The 21,622-nt window shown below is 37.5% G+C and overlaps 1 protein-coding gene across 5 annotated transcripts in view; it reads left to right on the forward strand.

Annotated features, from left to right (window-relative positions):
* Positions 1-21,622, forward strand: part of PIK3C3 (phosphatidylinositol 3-kinase catalytic subunit type 3) — an 80,150-nt gene that overhangs the window by 1,352 nt on the left and 57,176 nt on the right. For all 5 annotated transcript variants that reach the window (XM_065663412.1, XM_065663414.1, XM_065663416.1 and 2 more), the window contains exons 2-11: positions 641-829; positions 1,275-1,418; positions 3,320-3,449; positions 9,232-9,318; positions 10,604-10,699; positions 17,014-17,085; positions 18,147-18,251; positions 18,729-18,821; positions 19,464-19,649; positions 20,778-20,932. In XM_065663412.1, the coding sequence (XP_065519484.1) occupies positions 641-829; positions 1,275-1,418; positions 3,320-3,449; positions 9,232-9,318; positions 10,604-10,699; positions 17,014-17,085; positions 18,147-18,251; positions 18,729-18,821; positions 19,464-19,649; positions 20,778-20,932 (1,257 nt within the window). The remainder of the gene's footprint in view (positions 1-640; positions 830-1,274; positions 1,419-3,319; positions 3,450-9,231; positions 9,319-10,603; positions 10,700-17,013; positions 17,086-18,146; positions 18,252-18,728; positions 18,822-19,463; positions 19,650-20,777; positions 20,933-21,622) is intronic.

Raw genomic sequence — 21,622 nt, forward strand, 5'->3', positions numbered from 1 at the left:
GATAAATGCCATCAGTGTACTTTAACACTCATTCTGCATTGTTGCAGGGCTTTAATCAGGTTTGATTTGGACTGTCTGCTGAGCTTTAATTCGTTATTAAATTGAGAGATGACTGGCATCCAAAGCCATACATTTGCATTTCATAGTGCTTAAAAAAAAAAGAAAAAGGCTTAATTATGAGGTTTTTAGGGCAGTTATTTTGTGTGTTTATTTATTTGTTTTTCCCTCAGTAGTATTTGGAACACATGTAATCTGATGGTTGTTTTGATTTTAATAATAGCGTCATATGCCATCTTGTTATTGCCTTACTTAAGGTCCTTCATTTGGTGCTTCCTGAGCATCTACAGGTTGTACTAGATAAGTTTATGTCCATTGAAAAGACAAACAAGTAATTCTTCCATTTCCTGCTCTTCATCTTCCTGCTGCCCTGCTAAATCACTATAACAATACATTCTGTATCATCATTTCACATCCTGAGGTCCTCTCTGACATTTGGATTTTACTACAGGCTAGTAATGAACAGTGAGGGTAGCCTCGGTGCTGAGTATTCTAAACTTAAGCAAAGGAAATAGAACAAGCTTTTTACTGTATATAAAATAAATCATTGTTTCTTTCTTTTTCCTTCCTACCCCCACCCCAGAGGAAGTCTGGAAGGGAAAAGAGAACAGAAGAGTTACAAAGCTCTCTTAGAAGATCCAATGCTGAAGTTCTCGGGACTGTATCAAGAAACTTGCTCTGACTTGTATGTAACTTGTCAGGTGTTTGCAGAAGGGAAGCCTCTTGCTCTTCCAGTTAGAACTTCCTACAAGGCTTTTAGCACTAGGTGGAAGTAAGTGACTGCCTTTCATTTCATATTCCTCTCAGTTACTGTGGCATCAAGTTATATAAATAGATACGTATGGTTTTTGTTTCTGTTAGAAAGATTAGTTTTCTGTTGTGTTCTGCAGACAGCTTAAGTTTCTTCAAGTCTCTGTATGGTTATTAAGTGTTACCGTGATAACCGTTTTCGGTAACGGGCAAGTGATAGCACTGTAACTTGTGTGTTTGGGCATGGCTTACTTCTTAAGTAACTTCTGAGGCCTGGACTGGCATACTGGACAGACTGATCTTTGGTCTTAGTCATCAAGCCAGAGTATTTTTTGGGGGGGCTCTAGTCTTTTAAATATTCTCTGCCCTTAGAAATTCATATTCTGTGGAGAATCTGGGTTGTATAAACTAACAGATTAACCTGAATTCTAAAGCTTTAAGATTAATCACAGATTGTTTCTCTGCAGCTGGAATGAATGGCTGAAACTGCCGGTGAAGTACCCGGACTTGCCTCGCAATGCACAGGTGGCTCTGACTATCTGGGATGTGTATGGACCTGGTAAAGCAGTTCCTGTGGGAGGAACAACGGTGTCTCTCTTTGGGAAATATGGGTATACCGTCTTTTCTTTGGTACAGATTTAAAGCTCACATGCAGTGAGGTCGCAGCAGTTACAAGAGGTTTTTTGTGTTTTTTTTTTTTTTTAAGCCAGGTTAAGTTTCTCCTCTGAAGAATCAGATACATAAATGATATACTCTGTTTCTTCATGAGTGTAACTTCATACATGCTACAGTGTTGTGAAAAATAGTCTTCTCTTGCATAACACCAAAATTTAAGGGTTTTTTTAAAGACGTGTAAGCTTGAATTTTAAGTAACAAATGCTGAAGTCACTTCTGTAATATAAGAGTGCCAGTACTGATTACTTAACATAGTTGCCTTGCAATTGGGCTGTTAATGCAGCTAGGAATCTAGTTATAAATTTATTTTAAAATTTATTGTTTATTTATAAATCTATTTATAATTTTTATTCATAAGGAATAAAGTGTAACTCAGTAAATATGGAGTTTTCAAAATTAATAATCCATTATTAATGGATTTAGTGAGAGTAGGGAGCAGCTGCCCAAATAGAATAAAAGATTTGTGGTTTAGAGTGAATCTTAAGTTTTGCATGATTCATCATCATGATGCTCTTGTGAAGTGTACAAACAATGCTGAATATATGAACACTTCACAAGTGTGCACATTTAGAGGCAATGTTTCATACTCCTTCTCCATACTCATCTGCTTGTATATCATATGTTCAGTTCTGTATAATTGACTTTAACCAAGTTGCTGACTGCTGAGGGTCATTGAATGTGTAGCAAATAGGTGTGATGAAGAAGTAGTAAAGACTAGTGAGGCGGAAGAAAAGACTAACACCACTTTTCTGGTGCGCACGTAGCATTGGAGAATGGGGAGAAACATTTTTTTTTTTTGTCTTGTCAGTGGATAAGAAGCAATAAGGGTAAACTGAAGTGGAGGAAAAGTTTAGATTAGCATTAGGAAAGCTGTTCTAGTGATATTCAAATGCAGAAAGTGACTCAAGAGAGAGATTTTGTGTGTGTGCTTTGACAAAAAGATTAGCATTGTCTTTGGGCAGAAAATTAAACTTGATTGATTGTACTGTCACCCAAAGACTGCTGATAGTTTCTTAAGCATTAGAACATAGTTCCTGGAAAAAGATAAAAATTATGAATGAAATTTACCTTTACTCCCAGCATGTGGAGCCTGGGGATAGTAGATGGACAAGAAGCACCGAATAATTTTGGAATTTTATATTTGCTTGTGAATGGAAATCTTTGTAGTAGTATTCCATAAAGCAATATGTAAAGTCAAGGTCAGATGGTCTTTCTGGTTGATATTTCTCATTTTTAATGGTTCATTTTTTAAAGTTGTATTTACCTGAAATTGTTAGGTACACAGCTTCCAGTTGTTCTTACCTGAAGTTGTTAGAGTGAAGTGATTTCTTTTTTAATTTTTGAATTTTGTTTTTATTTGGCAGCTCAGAAGTCTTTTATATCAGTCAACCTTCAAGTGAAACTTAGGTGGCTTTTTAGTTTAATTTTTTTTTGCAGACTGGCAGACCCAAAGTCAGTATTATAATTTGCAAGTCAAGAGAAATACTTTCTGCTTCATTACAAATAATAAAACTATGAAGGTCAAGCTCTGTCCTCAGTTTGCATTTATACCACTCCACTGGCTTCTGGAATTACCCATTTTTCTTCCGCTTGCCAAATAACTTAGTTCAGACTTACTAATTTTCTTTTAAACTTTGTGCTAATAAAACTGAAGGCCATAGAGGGCAGAAGGAGCGAGGCACTTTAGCAGTGCATTTAAATTATGCATGCCAGTGCGTGTTTCTAGGCTTGGCAAAGGAAGTTACTTCATTTTCTTGCAGCTGCTGCTGTACTTTGATTCCTGACAGGTGTGTTATTTTGAATGTACTGAAGAGATTCTGCTTTTTTGTCTCTGCAGTATGTTTCGTCAGGGAATGCATGATTTGAAAGTCTGGCCCAATGTAGAAGCTGATGGCTCAGAGCCCACCAAAACTCCTGGGAGAACCAGCAGCACAGTCTCTGAAGATCAGATGAGCCGCTTGGCTAAGGTAATGGTATAGCAAGTAGACTTTAAGGTGTGTGTGAAAAGCTTGCACTTTCACTAGAGTGGAATGTATACAGGCTTCTCATGTTGTTTTCTCATGTGAAAGCTGTCTTCCTTTGATTAGGTACTTCACAGGTTTTATAAAAGTCTGTAAGCTAGATCATGCTCATTGGCTTCTGCAATATTTTTTTTAAAGGGGACATACCTTTTCATATGAGTAGCGTTCTGTTGTAACAACTTCACATCCTAATTCTTTGTAAAGAATGAAACTGTAATCATGTGTTGAAGATGCTGGAAGCCAAAATTCCATCAGGTTCAGTAAGAGCAATGCATAACAATAACTTGTGAGGACTAGTGTTTTTCAGTAGCCCTTATTTAGATTTAAGGCTCTCTGGTGTAGTGTTCAGATGTGTATGACATTAGAAAGATACCTCTGCATTAGAAAGATACCTCTGCATTAGAAAGAATTTGAGTAAAATTGTAGAAATTAACCAAAGTTTAATTTATTTAAGTTTATGAATATATGTGTGTATTAGGATTTTCTTTTCCCAGTTTGATGGCAAGACTGTATTTTTGCCCGCAGAACTACTTCTGCAGTTGATCAGTGGATATGAGTTCTTGAACTGTTTTAACTCACTGATTTATCTCATTCTTCAAGTAAGCTTACTCCAAGCTTGCAAAATCACTCCATAATAATTGTTAACCCACTTAGTGTACTTTCTACTTGATCTTGGCCTCCTAGTTTCCATCTTTGTGCAACTCCTAGTGAAAAATACGTCCAGTGACTTAAATATGGCCACTTTCTCATGTAGAGATTTATCACAGTAATAAATTAACTTTCATTTAAGTTCTAGTTCACCTTGAATTTATAATGGAAAGCTTATTTAAAGCTTTCTGCTAGTCGTGGTGCCCCATTTCTTTATAGAAACAGAAAAAGTCACTCTAGCCTAAGGAAACACTGTAGACAGGTACTAAATACCAAGGCTTGTTTATAGGTCGTCACATGGTTACATGATGTAGGCAGTGGATTTCCAAAAAGGTTTCTTAGAGAGTAGGCCTTCCATTTCATGTTTGTTCTGTTAAGCAAACATGACCATACCGTACCAGTGTTGCCTTTCTCCTTTTCCCTTCATTCCCTTATGCTTCCTAGCTCAAGTAATACAAATAAAGCAGAGTATTTCAGTCATCAGATACCTTGGTCTGTTCTAGCCTCTTCTTTTGTCATATGGGAAGTGAAGGCTCAAAGCCTCTGAGGAAAAGGAGGGAATTCTTTCACATCCCAAATGAGAATTCTAGCTAATGGCTCATAACATCACTGCTCGCATTCATCTCCTCTGGAAGCTGTTTTGGGGAGATTCTGATTTCTGAAAGATGAGGTTATTTTCAGTCTTACTTTGTTGTATTTCTATATAAAACCATTTTGCCGTCAGATGGTAGCAGGGTGAATAAGGTTTGTGGGCAGTGTGTTTGTGAGAGCTTTCATTTGCACAGCTGTTCACTCAGCAGATGAGGTTCTTGTGATGTATCATTCTTAAGTAGCCTTTGTTTAAGCACAGTCAGCTTCAGTTTTTCTAGGGCTTACTTACCAATTGCTGAATGCCTTCTGATGTTACTGTATGTGATAGTATATTTAAATACAGGTAAAAGGAGTAGGTCCAATTAAAACAAGATGAGTTTGAGTGGGCTTTGTTATTCTTGGGATTTTTGGGTTTGGTTTTTTTTTCCTGTTTATTGGACAGACATCATTTGGAAGTGTCATGCAGTAGATTGATGTCTGATACCAGAGGCCAAATTAAATTCTTATGGATAATAAGTAACTTCTGACAAGAGTTTGCTGAGGGACCTTTTCTCCATCTGAAAGTTCACTTTCTATTCTCTTGGCATACTTCTGAATTTTTGTGTGTGTGGTATTTATTAGTATAAGGAATTTGTATAAAATCAGTGACTGGCTGCAGGAGGAGTTTCATCCTTTTACCTGAATAATTGATGCTAAGTCACATTTCATGTTGAGGTGCCATATGGTTCTCTTACAAAACATGGGATGGTTGCTTATAAAATTGCTGCTGAAAAAGCCATGGCTTTGTATACTGGAGGTCATTTTTCCTGTACTAAGAAATATTAATGGAAAGAGTGGGGAATACATTAGCATGCTCAAATATTAATAACATTAAGATGTTTCTCCCATGAGTGATGTGGCAATTTATTCTACTTAAATAAAAAATACTCTTTAAGTTCTTTTTGATCCATTTGCTTCTTCACACCTTCTGCTGACTGGATGAAATTAGGTAATAACAATGAGACAGTGAGATAGTATCTAAAGGGATGCCTTTTACTTAGTAGCAAATGATGAATGCTTCTTCCCCTGAAGGGAGTGTACTAGTGTCTTTCTTATTTTGAGCTTAAATATAATTAAAGAGAATGCTTTTTTTATGTATATACATTCATGCACATATGCCTTCACATCTTCTGGGTCTTGTATGTAGGCCTTACAAGTTGCAGTATTATGATACTTTTCCTCTCTGTAAGGGAGATTTGCAGGTTTAAGAGGTTCATATTTTCCTCTAAAACATACAAAATTACTTTCATCTTTGTTCTCTAGTGCAGCAAGCAGGAAAATGAACGAACAGTTGTGACTATTTTTCCCAAGGCTTTGATAACTGCTATCCTAAATTTGTGTATCAATGCTGGATGTGAATACGTAGTATCACGAAAATTTTGGTCCACTGGTTGTTTAAGGTGATGGAAATAAAGAGGGCTGTCTTCAGTAGGAAAAAGTATTTTCATTAACTAAAAAGAGTGTAGGGAGTAATTTAGAAATGGCTAAAATGACATGTAAAGGTAAGGAATTCCTTCATTACTGAGAATAAGAAGATCTTTTCTGTGAACTAGGTAGGATGTTTGTGAATGCGTTGCGTACAACTGGTCTGCATGCTGCTGTTTCTCTACCATGGAAATGCATTTTAGTCACATATGAGGCAAAGGCCAAGTCTTGCTTTTAGTTCAGTCGTGGCACATTCTGTCTGAAATACTGCCGATAGAACTTGTTGAACTGGCTGAAGAATATAATATAAGAGAGAAAAAAAAATTCGTATTGTATTATGTTCCTGTTTACAATACTGCTGATAAGTTGAAACAAGCTAAAGACTGAGTTTGTGTGCTTTGGTTGCATCCAGCATCCTGAAATGTTATTAAGGATTATACTTTGTCACCTCTGCTCTTCCTTTTCCTTTTGTCCTGTTTAGTTTATGAAATTTATAGTAGCTCAGATTAGCTGTCCCTGAGTTTACTGGAGACAAAAGAAATGAGAAAAGCTCCTGCTGTATACTGAACAGTGTTAATTAATTCTTAGAAGCTTCAGTGGTCTTCCGAAGTTTGCATCAAAATCTTAACTTCTGCCAAACTATACTATGATCTACAGTTTAAAGAAATGCTATGTGAATCAGCTGCTTTAAGCAAACATCCTCATAATCCTCATGGGATTATGTTTTGTGTTTTATGGAATGAGGTCAGAAAAAAGGGTATCACATGCTCATGCCTAATTTACTGTTTAGTGCTTCTTGAAATGGCCAGTTTCTAGCAAATCTTTAGTTTAAAAACAACAAACCAGGATTTTCCTCTGAGCTGACTTTGGTTTGGTTTTCCTTCCCAGCAGCTTTGACTGCTTTATGAATTGTGACTGCTTTTGATTAGTACTTTACTTTTACGTGAGGATTAATAGTCAGTGGAAAATTTTAAACCTCATCTCTGGTAGAAAAGATTAATTAGGTAACATATTCGTGGAATGGGCAAGTACTGGCATTCATTATCTTGCTTGTTTTCATGAGTAATCAACCTTAAAATTTAATTCAGATCTTGAGTGGGTACAGAGGCCGTAGTGTGGGCTGTAATTTATTCCACCTCCTTCTGACCTAAACTGGTTGCAAGGAAACTAATTGGGAGTTTTGTTTCCTGTGTGAAGGTAGGAACCAGTATCCAAAGTGTTGTTAGACCATAAATCCACATTAAACTCTGGAGAGGTGAATGAAAGAGAAGAACCCACAATCGCAGTGAACTTGTCTTAAACACCAAGAAGTCACCATGGAAAGTGAACTAGCAAGATGGCCTTGATATGTTGAATATGGAGGGGCAAGTGATCAAGGATAAATGCTTATCAGTTCAACTGATACAAGAACACCTGCAGACAGACTGCAGAACACTGAAATTTCATTTCATTAGTGGTTTTAATTGCTATTTACAGTCTTTTAAAGACTAGGCAATTTTTTGTCTGTTGTGCCAGCATTTCTTCTAAGGATCGCAAAAAAACTGTCTTGATTCTGGAGTGTTTCTGAAGCTTGGGTTGTCAGTTTATCAGGATCTGTACCTGAACATGAAGTTGATGCTCTTTGCAGAGTACATCATGATGGGGCTAGCATTTGGCCTAGGTCATCCTTGGTGTGTAGTAATACTTGTGCCTATACTGCTAAGACATCAGTTTACTGGGGATTTGATTGATAATAATTCGTGAAAACTCCTAACCTTTTTTCTTTATTCACAGTGATGGTTTTATCTGTAGTTCTGAGCTGCTAAAAGTGTAGTGCAGGTTTCTGACAAACAGTGCAACCTAGACAACTCCCAGCATATGGCAAGTCTTAAATCTTCTCTATTTTGTAGTAACCTCATCTGCAGTTCTGAATGGAAGAAGTAGGCTGCTGTTGTGCTCTCTTGCATACAATATCTTCTGTTCATGTGCTTTCCTAGGTCTCTTTGTATATTGCCTGTCCCCTTACTGGGCAGCTGGGACATGGCCGTCAGTGTGCCTGTTCAAATTTAAATGCTTATGGGTGGGCAATTTGACCACTGATGAAGCTTACTTGTAACCCTTCCCTTAATAGGAATAGTTTTGAGGGACTTTTCACTGGACAGTTTTATAGATGGGTTTTGATTTCTTTGAAACATGGAAAAACTTTGTTTTCTAGTCCATTTGCATCTCTTCTTGCATACTGCAGGAATTACTCATGCTTTGAGGAACCCCTGTGATTTCTTAGGAACTGAAAAGATGATTGTTGTTTGTGTTTGTGTGGACTTCTGCTGAGTTTATGAAAAACTGTTGTGTGTCAATGCATCTGAAACAGCAGGCAATATGGCTGCTATCTTTACTTCCTTTTTCTGTTATCTCTCTTCCTCATAACTCTTCTACTGCTAGGTAGTCCTTTAAACAGTGCAACTTCCTTGCTGTTTCTACAGCAATGTGTAGATGTAGGAGTAAATCTTGAACTACTTTTCAGATGACTAAAATGAAACGGGGAACAGGTTCTCTATGACTTGCTTTAAGTCATCGGCTGACCTTTTGTGATGTGTAACTCCCAGTCTGAAAACTTGTTTAGAGGTAAGGCTAACAGGGGCAGAATGACACAATTTGGCTGTTTTTTTAAATATCTTTTTATTGTTTGGCTTTGTAAATTTTACTATGTCAAATGTGGTAACACAAAAAATGAAATATGTTACTTTGCTTAAAAAACAGATTCCTGTTTCAGTGTGTTCAGAATGCAAAGGTGGTGTGTTAGGAGTGTGGTTTGGTCATTGCTGTGATTGGTGTTTTAGATAGTAGAATTATTTTCATGGCATGGCTTAGCCATTTGTAACTATCTACTGTGTGTCCTCTGTACAAGCATTTTTTCCAATTCCTTTATTTTTTACCCTTCCTTTATTTTCCCCCTTGATTTCATGTTAGTGTCCCTGTTAAATTATAGTTTTTATGCCCTGTTTTTTTCCTTGTTGTGAACCATTTAATTGTGTTTTTCATGCAGCTAACCAAATCTCATCGGCAAGGTCACATGGTCAAAGTGGACTGGTTGGACAGACTGACCTTTAGAGAAATAGAAATGATCAATGAGGTAGGTACATGAAATTTTTCTGATCTTGCTGATAATGGAACCTTGCTTAGGAGACTGAACTCTAAGTGTTTTTCCTACTTTTCTTCAGCCGTCTATACGATAAAGGAAAATAATTCTTTTAAGCTTCTAAAGTTGATCTTACTTGGGCAGTAATGAGAATTGTAGAATCATATAATGGTTCGTGTTGGAAGGCATCTGCAAATCTCATCTAGTTCAAACCCGCAGCAGTAAGCAGGGCATCTTCAACTAGATCAGGTTGCTCAGAGCCACAGTTTGGTTGTTTTTCGGTGTTTTTTGGTGTTTTGGTTTTTTTTTTTAATATTCATTCAAGACCTGAATGAGGTGTTAACCCTCATTAGGCAAAATCATCCCCTAAACATTTAACAAATTATACTCATCTTGCACAACAGAACTCTGTTTTCTGCTTTGCACTCTTGATATTTTAGTTGCCTCATTTATAATTAGACCTCTGGGAATCAGATTATTTTTGAACTTAAATCTCAGCCTGGTTTTTTTTTTGGTTTTTTTTTTTTTTTTACCTCTTCCCTTTTTCTTTCATTTTTTCTCCCCTTCTGTTCAGAAAACTAAAAATTACTGATTCCTAGTGCTGTATCTGAAATGCAGAACCACTTTGTGCTAGAGAGTCAGTCCATTATTAATGCATAAAACAAACTTGATTTGCTCAATTGTTTTAATTGTTAATCGTACATTCCTGGTGGTGGTTATGTATAATTTCTTTCTTGTTTTGCACCTAGATTTTAAAATTCTGAGTCCTTTTACTAGGCAAAGGGTTTCAAAAATGCATACATGGGCAAATATTCCTCTGAAAGTGAATGAGTTGCAAATCTAATCTTCTAATCCAAGTTTAATTTGTCTCTTTCATGGTGTTATCTAAAAAAGTTCTGGTATTTTGTCTTCTGGTTTTTGACCCTTATACACATAACTGTGTGTAATGATTTTTTAAATCACACACAAAACCCCCAGCTGTCGTCTAGTTATTCTTCACTGCCTTTTTTCAGACCTTCAGTCTACAGCCACAAGTTGCTTATGAAAACAACGTGGTTTTATCTGTTACGTATGGACAGTTATCATGAAGTAGAAATATAAGGAAGTAAGAATGTCAGGAAGAAGGTGATATGGTCTGAAGCAGTACCAATTATTCAACAACTGATAATGTAATTAATCAGTGATAGCACAAAGGAAGTAGAGTAATTGCTGTGCTGAGAACACTGAAGATCGGTGCACTTTAATACATGATACACACCCGTGTTGGTTCTCTTCTCAGAGGGAAAAGCGAAGTTCTAATTTTATGTACCTGATGATTGAATTCCGTTGCGTCAAGTGTGATGATAAAGAATATGGAATAGTTTACTACGAAAAGGTATGTGCCTTGCAGGCTTTATGGTCGTCTTTAAAAAGCAGCATATGCACCTAAAATGGATGGGTTTTTCTGCTGAGGTGAAATACTCTTCTGCAGGATGGAGGCAGACAGCTGTCACTGGCAACTGTTTGTGTGCATACAAATCAAATAGTATAGATGTAACAAGATTGCAGAAGTGAATCATTCATGTAATACAGTTCAAGATCACAGAATTTAATATGTGTGAGTGATTAGAAACTTTTTGATTTATGGCTCCTTCGGTCACCCAGCAGTACTTTTGGAGTAGCTGTATGTAAAAGTATGTCTCATATACGGAAGAAATGAGCCTGTATTGGTTGGTAACTTTATAAAAGATAAGTTATTAAAACTTTGCACAGGAGCTGTGCTCATGAACATTTGCTCTAAAATGAACAGGTTTAAAAGTTTCGCCTTTCATGCTGAAAATGTAAAGTAAAAGACTCAATTGTAATGTCTTGCATTTTCCTCTTAACAAAACAAATCTCCAAAGCAGTGCCTTCATTGGTTTTTATGAGTTCAGCTTTAATGGAATGAAGGATTAACACTGAGATTAACAGACATGAGTGTGGCATTACTGGTACTTTTATGGACCTGTGTATTGTGGAAAGATCCACAGAAATAGAAGAAGCAGGAAATCTGTAGTCTGGTTTAAAAAAAAAAAAAAGTTGTCAGTGATTGTCTTAAAATATTCAGCATGTATTGATTCATAAGAATTCAGAAAGTGCTACTTTATGGGAAAGAGAAGGTAGAAAAAGAGACTGGAGACCTGTTGAGGTCAGCAGCACTAACTTTAAGAGTCATCCATTTTGAGAATGTTAAAAAATCTCAGTACACATGATATTAATGCAACAGAAGATGGATTACAGTTATTACTATGTATGTGACAACACTGATCTGGACAAAAGAACTCTGATTTAACTGAAGATTCTTGATGAAGGTACTGAAAATACAAATGCAAATTTGTAATAAATGCAACAAGCAGGATTCTGCAAAAAGTAGGATTCTGCAAAAAGTAGGATTCCACAAAAAGTTTGAGAAGGCACAGAGCAGAATCTGCCTCAGCTATTTGATCTGTTGCATGTTAAAGCTTGTGTATGTTTGAAAAAAGAACTGTTTAAATGCTGTTAATCTAGCTTTTTGAATTAATGTGTCACTGAACAACAGTAATCTTAGAATTTATTTTAGCAGAGATGCCACAATAATAGAAACTGTTGAGGTTGTTTTTCAAATTGCTGTTAAGTCATAATGAAAATGAGTGGCTAAGATATTTCCAGGCCCTTGTAAGAGCTGTGTCTTGCAGACATGATATAAAAATAATGCAGTGGACATCCACACTCCATCCATGTGTCCCCTATAGTGGTAGCTGCATTTGTAATGCTACTGGAGGAAGTATTAGTTCCACGTGGCACTTGGTGTCTCCTTTCACAATGTGAGGCAAATGTATCCGGTGTGTTTTGAGGGGAGTAGTATCATGTAAGTGTGCTTTTGATTTGGGGTTTTTTCATTCATTGGGGTGGGGGGTATTGGTCATTGGTGTTTTTTTGGTTTTTTTTTTTTGAGGGGGGAGGGGTTGGTTTGGATCTCTTTTTAAAGTTTGATGTGGGATTTTTTGTTGGTTTTTTCCTTGATACTGGTAAATTTGGTGAAAATGTGTCTTAGGAAGATGTCTAGGTTAACCAGAGCCTTTTTTAATGTGGACTGTAGTTGACAATGACACCTCTCCCCACCTTTCCAAGTTTCTTTGGTTTTTAGGATAGTTTCATAGTGCTTCTAGACGCTTACCCCAGAACCATGTATTGTGGAGGACATTGCTATTACAGAGCTTGTGTTAAAAATCATAATGAAGCTTACAATGTGTCAGGTTCCTCCATGAAACAAAATAAAGTTGTTTACTTCTGTGGAAATCAGGGAAATAATGTGCCTGAAGAGTATAACAGAATATGGTCAAAATATCAAACCACTTTACTTGACCACTAGCTTTTTACATTGGAAGGTGCTGAACTTCTGACAGGTGCAGACTCGTAAGCGTGGCTAGTGAGGGGCTTTATGTTGTATTGGCTCTTTTATAGTTGAATGGGGCAATCCTGAAAATGATTTCTCTCTCTTGCCTTCAGAAACATACCATTATAGATGAATTATTCCTGATTTACACATGCAACTTCTTTTGTCATCATTATGGTTTTACAGATGTGCAAGGTGTAGGAAAGAAGATTCAGACTTCAAGCATGCATCTTTCTTTCAAGAGATACTTCTGAAGCATATTAAAAGTGTATGGAAGAAAATAACTGTGAACTGGCTGCTGTTGTGGAAATAAAGTAATTGAATGTGCAATAGCAGATCTTATAGCTATAACTTAACTGCACTTTGAGGGATTTGTTGTTATGGAGTAGCTTTTCAGCAAGTTCTTGACCCTTTTCTGGCAGCAGTAGGAAACGGTACATAAATTAGTGCCTATCTTCTCAGTTTTGTCATGCTTCAATTACATATCTGGCATCACCAATCCAGTATATTGAGCCTAATGAAAGTAGGTTCTGTTGTCACCTGCCTGTGACCGATAGTTGAAGTGGAGATTACTTGTCACAGTTTTGTTGATAAATTTGTTTTCAAGTGTTTATGAAGAACTAGCCTGTTAAACAGTGGCTGATAGAATTTGAGATTCTTTGGCTCCACATTCAATTACAATGAAGTGAAGTGGCAGTGGCTCTTTCCATGTTCTCTGTTAACTTAATTTTAATACAGCATTCAAGACGTGAAGGATAGCAGTCCACTAGTATCAAGAACATTGCTTGCAATGCTCCACTTAGAAAAAAACCAGTGTGATTTTCCAAGCGCAAATAACACCCACATTTATCAATAATGCAATTATGTGCAGGTTTCAAGGGAAACCTTTGTTTGAATAAATATATTGATTGTACTGCAAGCTTATTTAAAAACTTGGTAGTCTAATTATTCGAGTCTTTTTTCATGGCTTAAAAGAAAATATAATGTCTACAGCATTGGGTGTTCATTTACTTTTTGTGGGGAAGGAATTGGATGCCATTTGCATTACTTGAAACAGTATTTTGACTAAAGAATAAGATAAATAGAACCTCCTTGTTAATTGATATTCTGAAACTGATTTTCAGGAAAGTGCAGAACCATCTCACTGGTTCAGAAAATTTTTCTGCATTTCTTAAATGGACAATGTAAGTCACACACACTGGTCTTAATGTGGTAAAATACCTCTAGAGCTCTGTGACATAGTGCTTTAAAGCCAGTTAATGCTGTTTAGTATGGATGTTGCTGTTCTTCCCCAGTGACAAAATCACATCTCAAATTATTGCTGTGTTAGCAAGTAATGCAGCCAAGAGGAGCAGATTTACAGAGTGAAGAGGTTCCTGAAGGCCCAGCATCTGCGCTGTGTTCTTAAGCTTGGGACTAAGAACAGATTTAAGAACACTAATTTGTGACTAGTCAAGTCACACCCAGCCACACCTACAGGTTGGGCAGAGAAGAGATTCAGAGCAGCCCTGAGGAGAAGGACTTGGGGGTGTTGTCAGTGAGAAACTGAACATGAGCTGGCAGTGTGTGCTCACAGCCCAGAAAGCCAACCGTATCCTGGGCTGCATCAAAAGGAGCGTGACCAGCAGGTCGAAGGAGGTGATCCTGCCCCTCTACTCTGCTCTTGTGAGACCTCACCTGCAGTATTGTATACAGTTCTGGTGTCCTCAACATAAAAAGGACATAGAACTGTCTGAACAAGTCCAGAGGAGGGCTATGAGGATGATCAGGGGACTGGAGCACCTCCTGTATGGAAGGTAGGCTGAGAAAGTTGTGTCTGTTGAGCCTGGAGAAGGGAGGCTGCATGGAGACCTTATAGTAGCCTTCCAGTATCTGAAGGGAGCCTGTAAGGATGCTGGGGAGGGACTCTTCATTAGGGACTGTAGAGACAGGACAAGGGGGTAATGGGTTAAAACTTAAACAGGGGAAGTTTAGATTGGATATAAGGAGGAAGTTCTTTACTGTGAGGGTGGTGAGGCACTGGAATGGGTTGCCCAAGGAAGTTGTGAATTCCCCATCCCTGGCAGTGTTCAAGGCCAGGCTGGACAGACCCTTGGGTGAGATGGTTTAGTGTGAAGTGTCCCTGCCCATGGCAGGGGGGTTGGAGCTAGATGATCTTGAGGTCCTTTCTGATCCTAACTGTTCTATGATTTTAAGCCCCGTTTGCTGAATGACTGAGCAGTTGGAGGTTATTATGTGACTAAAACTTCCATGATGTGAACTAAAGCTCATTGCATGGTGGTGATCAGGACAGACGCTTCAAGAGCACACAGCTGATCAAATTCAAATGCTGATCTAGAGTTGACTCTCAGGCATTGGTATGAGTTAGTAAGTTTGCATGGTCATGGTCACAGTGATCCGTGTCATGATCTCCCAAGTATGACAGAGAATTAGAGCTGCATATTAATCTAATTGGAAGGGAAGGTAACTGATATCCTTCACAGGCAGTCTAATGGCGTTGTGCCTTCTTGAGGATTTCATTAAATAGTCCATTCTGAAAATGTTAAGTCCTGCAGTGACTTGTCCCATGAGTGCTTGCTCCAGCCCCTGCAGCATCTCTGTGGCCTCCTCTGGACTTGCTCCAGCAGATCCACCTCCCTCTTGTGCTGTTGCCCCAGAGCTGGACCAGGACTGCAGGGGGAGGTCTCACCAGAGCACAGTAGGGGGGGAGAATCCCCTACCTCAACTGCAGCTCAGGCTGTGAGGATGCAGCCCAGCACACAAAAGGGTTCTGGGCTTAAGCGTCTCATCACCCAGCACCCACAAGTCCTTCTTCTCAGGGCTGCTCTCAGTCTGTTTTCCCACAGCCTGTTTTTATGCTTTGGATTGCCCTGACCAGATGCATCATCTTGCACTTGGCCTGGTTGAATGTCAAAAGGTTTGCACATTCTATTTAATTACATCGAAGCTAAGTTTGTTATTTAGGCAATGTAGTTTTAAAATGGAGAAACTGTAAGCTAATGACCTCTTTGTCCTCTTCAGTGTTTGTATGGGTGCCTGTTTTAAAGACTGATAGGAAAAGCAATCCTGCTCATGTTCTGGCAGCCACAGCCAGGTTTTATGCATATTTCCCTTAAATAGGAGGGTTGTGAGTGTAGTTACCATCATTATTTGACTGTAAAATTTTTACTTCAGGAGGGCATAGCACACTAATAAATGTAATAGGAGTGTCTTCCTGAATATGCATTTTAATAATAAGAGATCTTTTACTGTAGGCAGCAACACAAAATTTATGTAGAAAAAGAAAATTCTCCTTGAAGGTTAATGGCAATTTTAACTCCTGTGTCCCATTGGTGATGAATGATTCTTTTCTTTCCTTTAATACAGGCCGCTTACTTCTTTAAAAGTTACTTCTGGAAAGTATAAAAGCAAAGCCATCCCAGGAGGCATATGTGACTGGAAAAGCAGTAGGGAGAAAAAAAGGAGTATGGGGGTAGAAGCAAACCTGAGTAAATTATCTCAAACTTACATTTTTGAAGCAAATGTTGGTATGTCACAAAAGCTTTATTCTGAAGTGGAATTTTGTCCAAAATAAGTGAGAACAGACTAAGTACAAATACAGCATAGCACATACTGCGCTGGTGTTGTCTTGTTGTTTTTCTTTTATACTGTTTTTAAATGAAATATTCTTCCGTAGATGGTGTCAGTTAATGCTGAATTACGCTTCTAAGGTAAAAAAAAAAAAGAAACAAAACCAAACTGCTGCGTGTGACTGGAAGACGGAAACAGAGTTGCTTTTGTCATGTGTCAGGCTTTGTATTTTTTCCTTCTGCCTGATTCAAACAGGAAACATACAGCTTCTCCCTTTCTCTGTGCAGCAGCAGGTTAGATTCTCCTGAGGAAAACTCATGGGCTTCTGTCGTAGTGCTGCAGAGCAGCAGAGCTTGACTTTCTAGAAGAGACTATCATGCTCTCTGTGGAGCCCGTGTTGGAGAGACACACATTTGCATGATAATTGCATGACAATTTCTCCACTCACCTATATGTCAGCATGGTGGCAAGTTGCCAAGCTGTGTCTCCTTGGATGAACTTTCATCTGTCTTGCCACGTTATTTACCATCTGACAAAAACTAACAAGAAAAAGAATAAATTTCTTATTTTCTGTTCTCCCCTCTGTAACTGTCAAAAGTCAGCAAGGTGCAGTTGCACCATTCTTTTTCACTGTCATATATTTTACAATGCAGTAATATGTCACGTTCAGGGTTTTTTCCTAAAACTTGAGATGTTTAATATGCCTTTAACTGTTTGTTATTCAGGACGGTGATGAGATGTCTCCGATTTTAACAAATTCTGAGATTGTTAAGATACCAGATCCCCAGATGTCAATGGTAAGTATACTCCATGTAATACAATCTGTATTGTAATATTTTGCTGGTTTCAAAAACTTGCCTGTATTGCTGCCTTTAAGTATTTTAAAATTCCAGTGGAAAGATGTATTTGACCAGTTAAGAAATATCAGTGAGTTTGACTTTTTTTTTTCTGCTGCTGCTAGATTAAAATGCAAGAATTGATTAAATGCTTATATTCATCTTCTCCTTCCCATACCTAATGTGCTTGCTTCTGAGGAAAGCAGAGAAGGGGGATTGGTGGCAAAAGAGGTCAGAGGGTGTGAGTATAGGGAGCTGAAGAAAAGAAACTTAGAGGATGGTGTAGTAAATCTTGGTCACTTTGTTAAAATATTTTCTCCCTATACTCTCTTGTATGTTGTCTTTCGTGTAGACAGTGCCTAAGTACAGTTCTAGAAAAGATTTCCATTATTGTGGATGCCAATTCAGTGGGACTGGTATTGGCAGCTTTGGGAACCTTAATGTAAGTGGGCTTCTACTGGCAACACTGTTTGAGCACTGTGTAATCTAACACTGCAAGAGCAAGTCTGACAATGCTGAAAACTGCCTTGGCTGCTGAAGTCTGGTTGGCACTGTGGCTCCTCTTGTGGCTCCTACTGTTGCTAACATGGTATTAACAGTGGGAAAACTTTTTGAGGCGTTTTTCTTGCATACAAAGCTTTATACTGCAAACATTCTAAAAAATATAAGTGGCTAGCAGGTTTGAGTGCTTTTGAAATCACAGATGTGTTGACTGAAACCCTTAAATTTTGCAGCAGTTCTCCAAAAGACAAGGTTTGTAAATTGTGTGAAGTAAAAAAACAACCAACCCAAACCAAAACAAAACCCTCAAAATCCCCAACTACCCTGCACATGTTATTGAAGGAGTTTCTTCTAAAACAGCAACGAAACAAAAAATCCAGAAGACTCTGTAGTTTTAGGTGTGAATTTTAATTGCTATGCATTATTCAAGATACTGGTGATTCTTTGCTAGCTGGTTTTATTTCAGTACTGATTTTCCTCTGGAGTTTAAGTGGTTATAAATACTGATCTTCTGCATTTAGGAGAACTTAGTAGAAAGCAAACATCACAAGCTTGCTCGAAGTTTAAGAAGTGGACCTTCTGATCATGATCTGAAGCCTAATGCAGCTACACGAGATCAGCTCAATGTAAGTCAGTCATGTGATGGCTAAATTGAGTTTCATTAGGTAGGTTGGTATTAATTTATGATGGCAATTTAAGGAAAATACAGTCTGTTTTAGTTGATAGAAGGTTATTAATGAAGAAATGTTAAGTGCATCTTAAAAGGAATTAGATGGATCCATCTCAGAAAGGAGCAGAAAGTACATGCTCATTTTTTTGTAAAACAGTTTAGGGGGCATAAGAATGCTTATTGTGCATATATCATGTAAATGTTAATTGTCTTAAAGTACCCGTATTTGCCTACACTGCCAGTTCAATCAACTACACAACTGAGGAGTATCACCATGATAGCATGCAGACATTGTGTTGTTGGAAAGCTTTTTTTTTTCCCAGATTATTTTTGTGTGTTTTCAGTGTTGTGCTTTGTCACTGTGTAATCTTTTAACTTGTTAATTATATCTGTTCATGTTTTTAAACTGACTTTCTGACTATGTACCTAATAGATCATAGTGAGTTATCCACCAACAAAGCAGCTAACGTATGAGGAACAGGATCTAGTTTGGAAATTCAGATATTACCTTACTAATCAGGAAAAGGTAAGTTGAATGATTTAAGAGAACTTATTAATGCAAGAGGGGCTTCATCTGTCACTCACTACAATGACCTGTCTTTGCAGAGATACAGATCTTCAGTGTCTTAGAAGCTAATCAAGATTATTTTAACTTCTTTTGCAGCGTTACCAATTTAAAAATTAGTGCATTTTCCCTGATACATAATGTAAACTGGCTATTACTACACGGGTCTTTATACAAAACACTGTAAGCTCAAAATACCAGTGTTGCCAATTTTGTCTTCAGCAAAGAAAAAAACTTAGAGGAGCTTCTTCATCCCTTTTGGACAAGGATTAGTGTGACCAGAATAAGTAGCAGCACACCAAATACCAAAGTAAATTGAATAACTGATAATCTCCCAGCAGTGGGCATTTTTGATGTAGTGGTAATTGTGGTAGGGTAGTAACCATTGACTTTACATTTTAGTTAGAAGGTAGCTCAGCTGCAGTGTTTTGGGGCATATTAAAATGATCCAATATTGTCACTTTCATTGGTAAGGTTCCCCAGGCCTGTGCTTTTATGTAAGTACAGTCTGAATCTAGTTCTTAATGTGAAACATTAATTTCTGAAATTGACTGCTTAGCCTGGCTTTTTCACTGATGAATTCTCCAATCTTTTCCTGTTTAGGCTTTGACAAAGTTCTTAAAATGTGTCAATTGGGACCTACCACAAGAAGCAAAGCAAGCACTGGAGCTGCTGGGTAAATGGAAGCCCATGGATGTGGAAGACTCTCTAGAACTTCTGTCATCTCACTTCTCCAATCCAACAGTTCGGCGCTATGCTGTCGCCAGGCTTCAACAAGCTGATGATGAGGTACTCATTGGTCTGTTGGTACATGTGAAAGTCAGCGGGTCTCAGGATTTTTAGTCTCACTGAGTACTTGAAATATTTGCTACTTTTTAAGGCATTGAAGTGAATGATAGTGATTAAAAAAAAAAAATAAAAATCACTGTGATGCTATTTACTGTAAGCTTTTTATGGAGCAAAGTCTTCACATTATTAAGTGTCACTCACTGATAATTGTCTTAGTGTGAACAGCCAGTGATAGCTGGATTTGTCAGACAAGGTGAAACAGCCATATGTTCTCCCCAGAAACAAGTGATAAATTTCGGATATTAACGTGCATAGAAGTGCTTTGAACTCAAATAGTTTACTAAAAGATTTCCAACAAATCCACCTGGTAAATTGAAGCAGTATATCATCATACTCTTTTAGCTGAAGGAAGTGAGTGGAAAAGCATCTGTAGAAATAAGGTGTTTCTAATTGTATACTGATTAAAATATGATGAGCTGTGATTTTTAAGTGGAGCCCACTTAATAGATGCTAATCTGTTGAATTTTAATTACCTATATAGTTTATTTTCTTTTGACAGTAGGAAAAAAATACTCTGAATATATTACTGTAACCGTCGAATGCTTGGCAATCAACAGGGTTTAAAATAGGGAGCATAGGAATATAGAATTTTTGCAAGCCTCCTTCGATAGCCAAGGTCATATTGCTTTGACTATAAAAATGTACCTTTTATGAAACTTTTGACGGCAACTTGCCAGCAAGTTTAATAGTAGAAGGAACAAATTTATTTCATTTATTTAAAGGTTTAATTTTGGCTGCTGGAAGCAAGTAGGGCAGCTTAACTAAAGAGAACATTATAGGTCATAATTGCACCTAAATATTTACTTAATAGCATGTACTACATAACACAAAATATTTTTGTGTAACACAAAAATAGTAGTGTGATAGTTCAGTATCTTTTGCAAGCCAAACACCATCCTATCCTAGTTTTTCTATTGTATATTACTTGCTAGGAAGACCCTAATTTCCATTTCTTTATAGGTCACTAAATCCTGACTTAAGTTTTTCTGTAAATTTTGAAAACATAAGGAGTTCTGCTCTGCTTTAACTGACCCCCTCAAATAATTCTCTTTTTTTTATCTCCGTGAGGATTTGCTGATGTACCTGCTGCAGTTAGTACAGGCACTGAAATATGAGAACTTTGATGACATAAAGAATGGACTGGAACCTAGCAAAAGGGACAGTCAAGGTTCAGTGTCAGAAAGCATGACAACGTCTGGAAGTAATGGTGCAGAAATAGACAGGTAAGAAACTTAGAATTCCAGCAGAATAGCAGAAACATGTTACATTGTAAGCACTCAAGATCTTTCTTCTTTTTAGAGATTATTGTATATTCAGCATCCTATTTTGTAGTCTGAAGTGGTGACAAAAAAATTAACCCTTCAGATTTCACAGAATGTATTTCCCGGCTGCATATAGTTTACAGAGCAAGCATTCGTAATCTTGAAGTTGTGGTACTTGACCTTCCTGCATGAAGGAGACAACTTATGGAGACCAGGAAAAACACTGGCATTGCTTCCTTCTGTCCTTGAAAAACCTAGGATGTATGAAATTCAATGAAATTGTGTGAGGCTCTACTTCCTACTTTCATTAAAGAATATGGATCTAAAAATCTCATCAGTCTAATATGGAAAGGCTTTTTTTCCTGCTCCTGCAAAAGGTGTAGGGAGAGTCATATGACCCTGAAGGAGTTTGGGAGCACAGTCTTTATTCTTGCAGGAACCCAAAAGAAAGGCTGAAATATCTAATTAATATAGTATTAAGGGGCAAACAAACTCGGTTAACCAAAGTCTCCTGTGAATATTTAATAAAAATTACCAGGATTTGTGTTTTTAAGCCTTAGTGTGCAATCATTTGTACCACTAGAGTATACTTTTTGTATTACAAGTGTACTGCTTTTCTTTGATCTTACTGCTAAGCTGTAGAGTGGGTGT

The sequence above is a fragment of the Lathamus discolor genome, chromosome Z (assembly GCF_037157495.1).
Source record: "Lathamus discolor isolate bLatDis1 chromosome Z, bLatDis1.hap1, whole genome shotgun sequence".
In the NCBI taxonomy this organism is placed as follows: domain Eukaryota; kingdom Metazoa; phylum Chordata; class Aves; order Psittaciformes; family Psittacidae; genus Lathamus; species Lathamus discolor.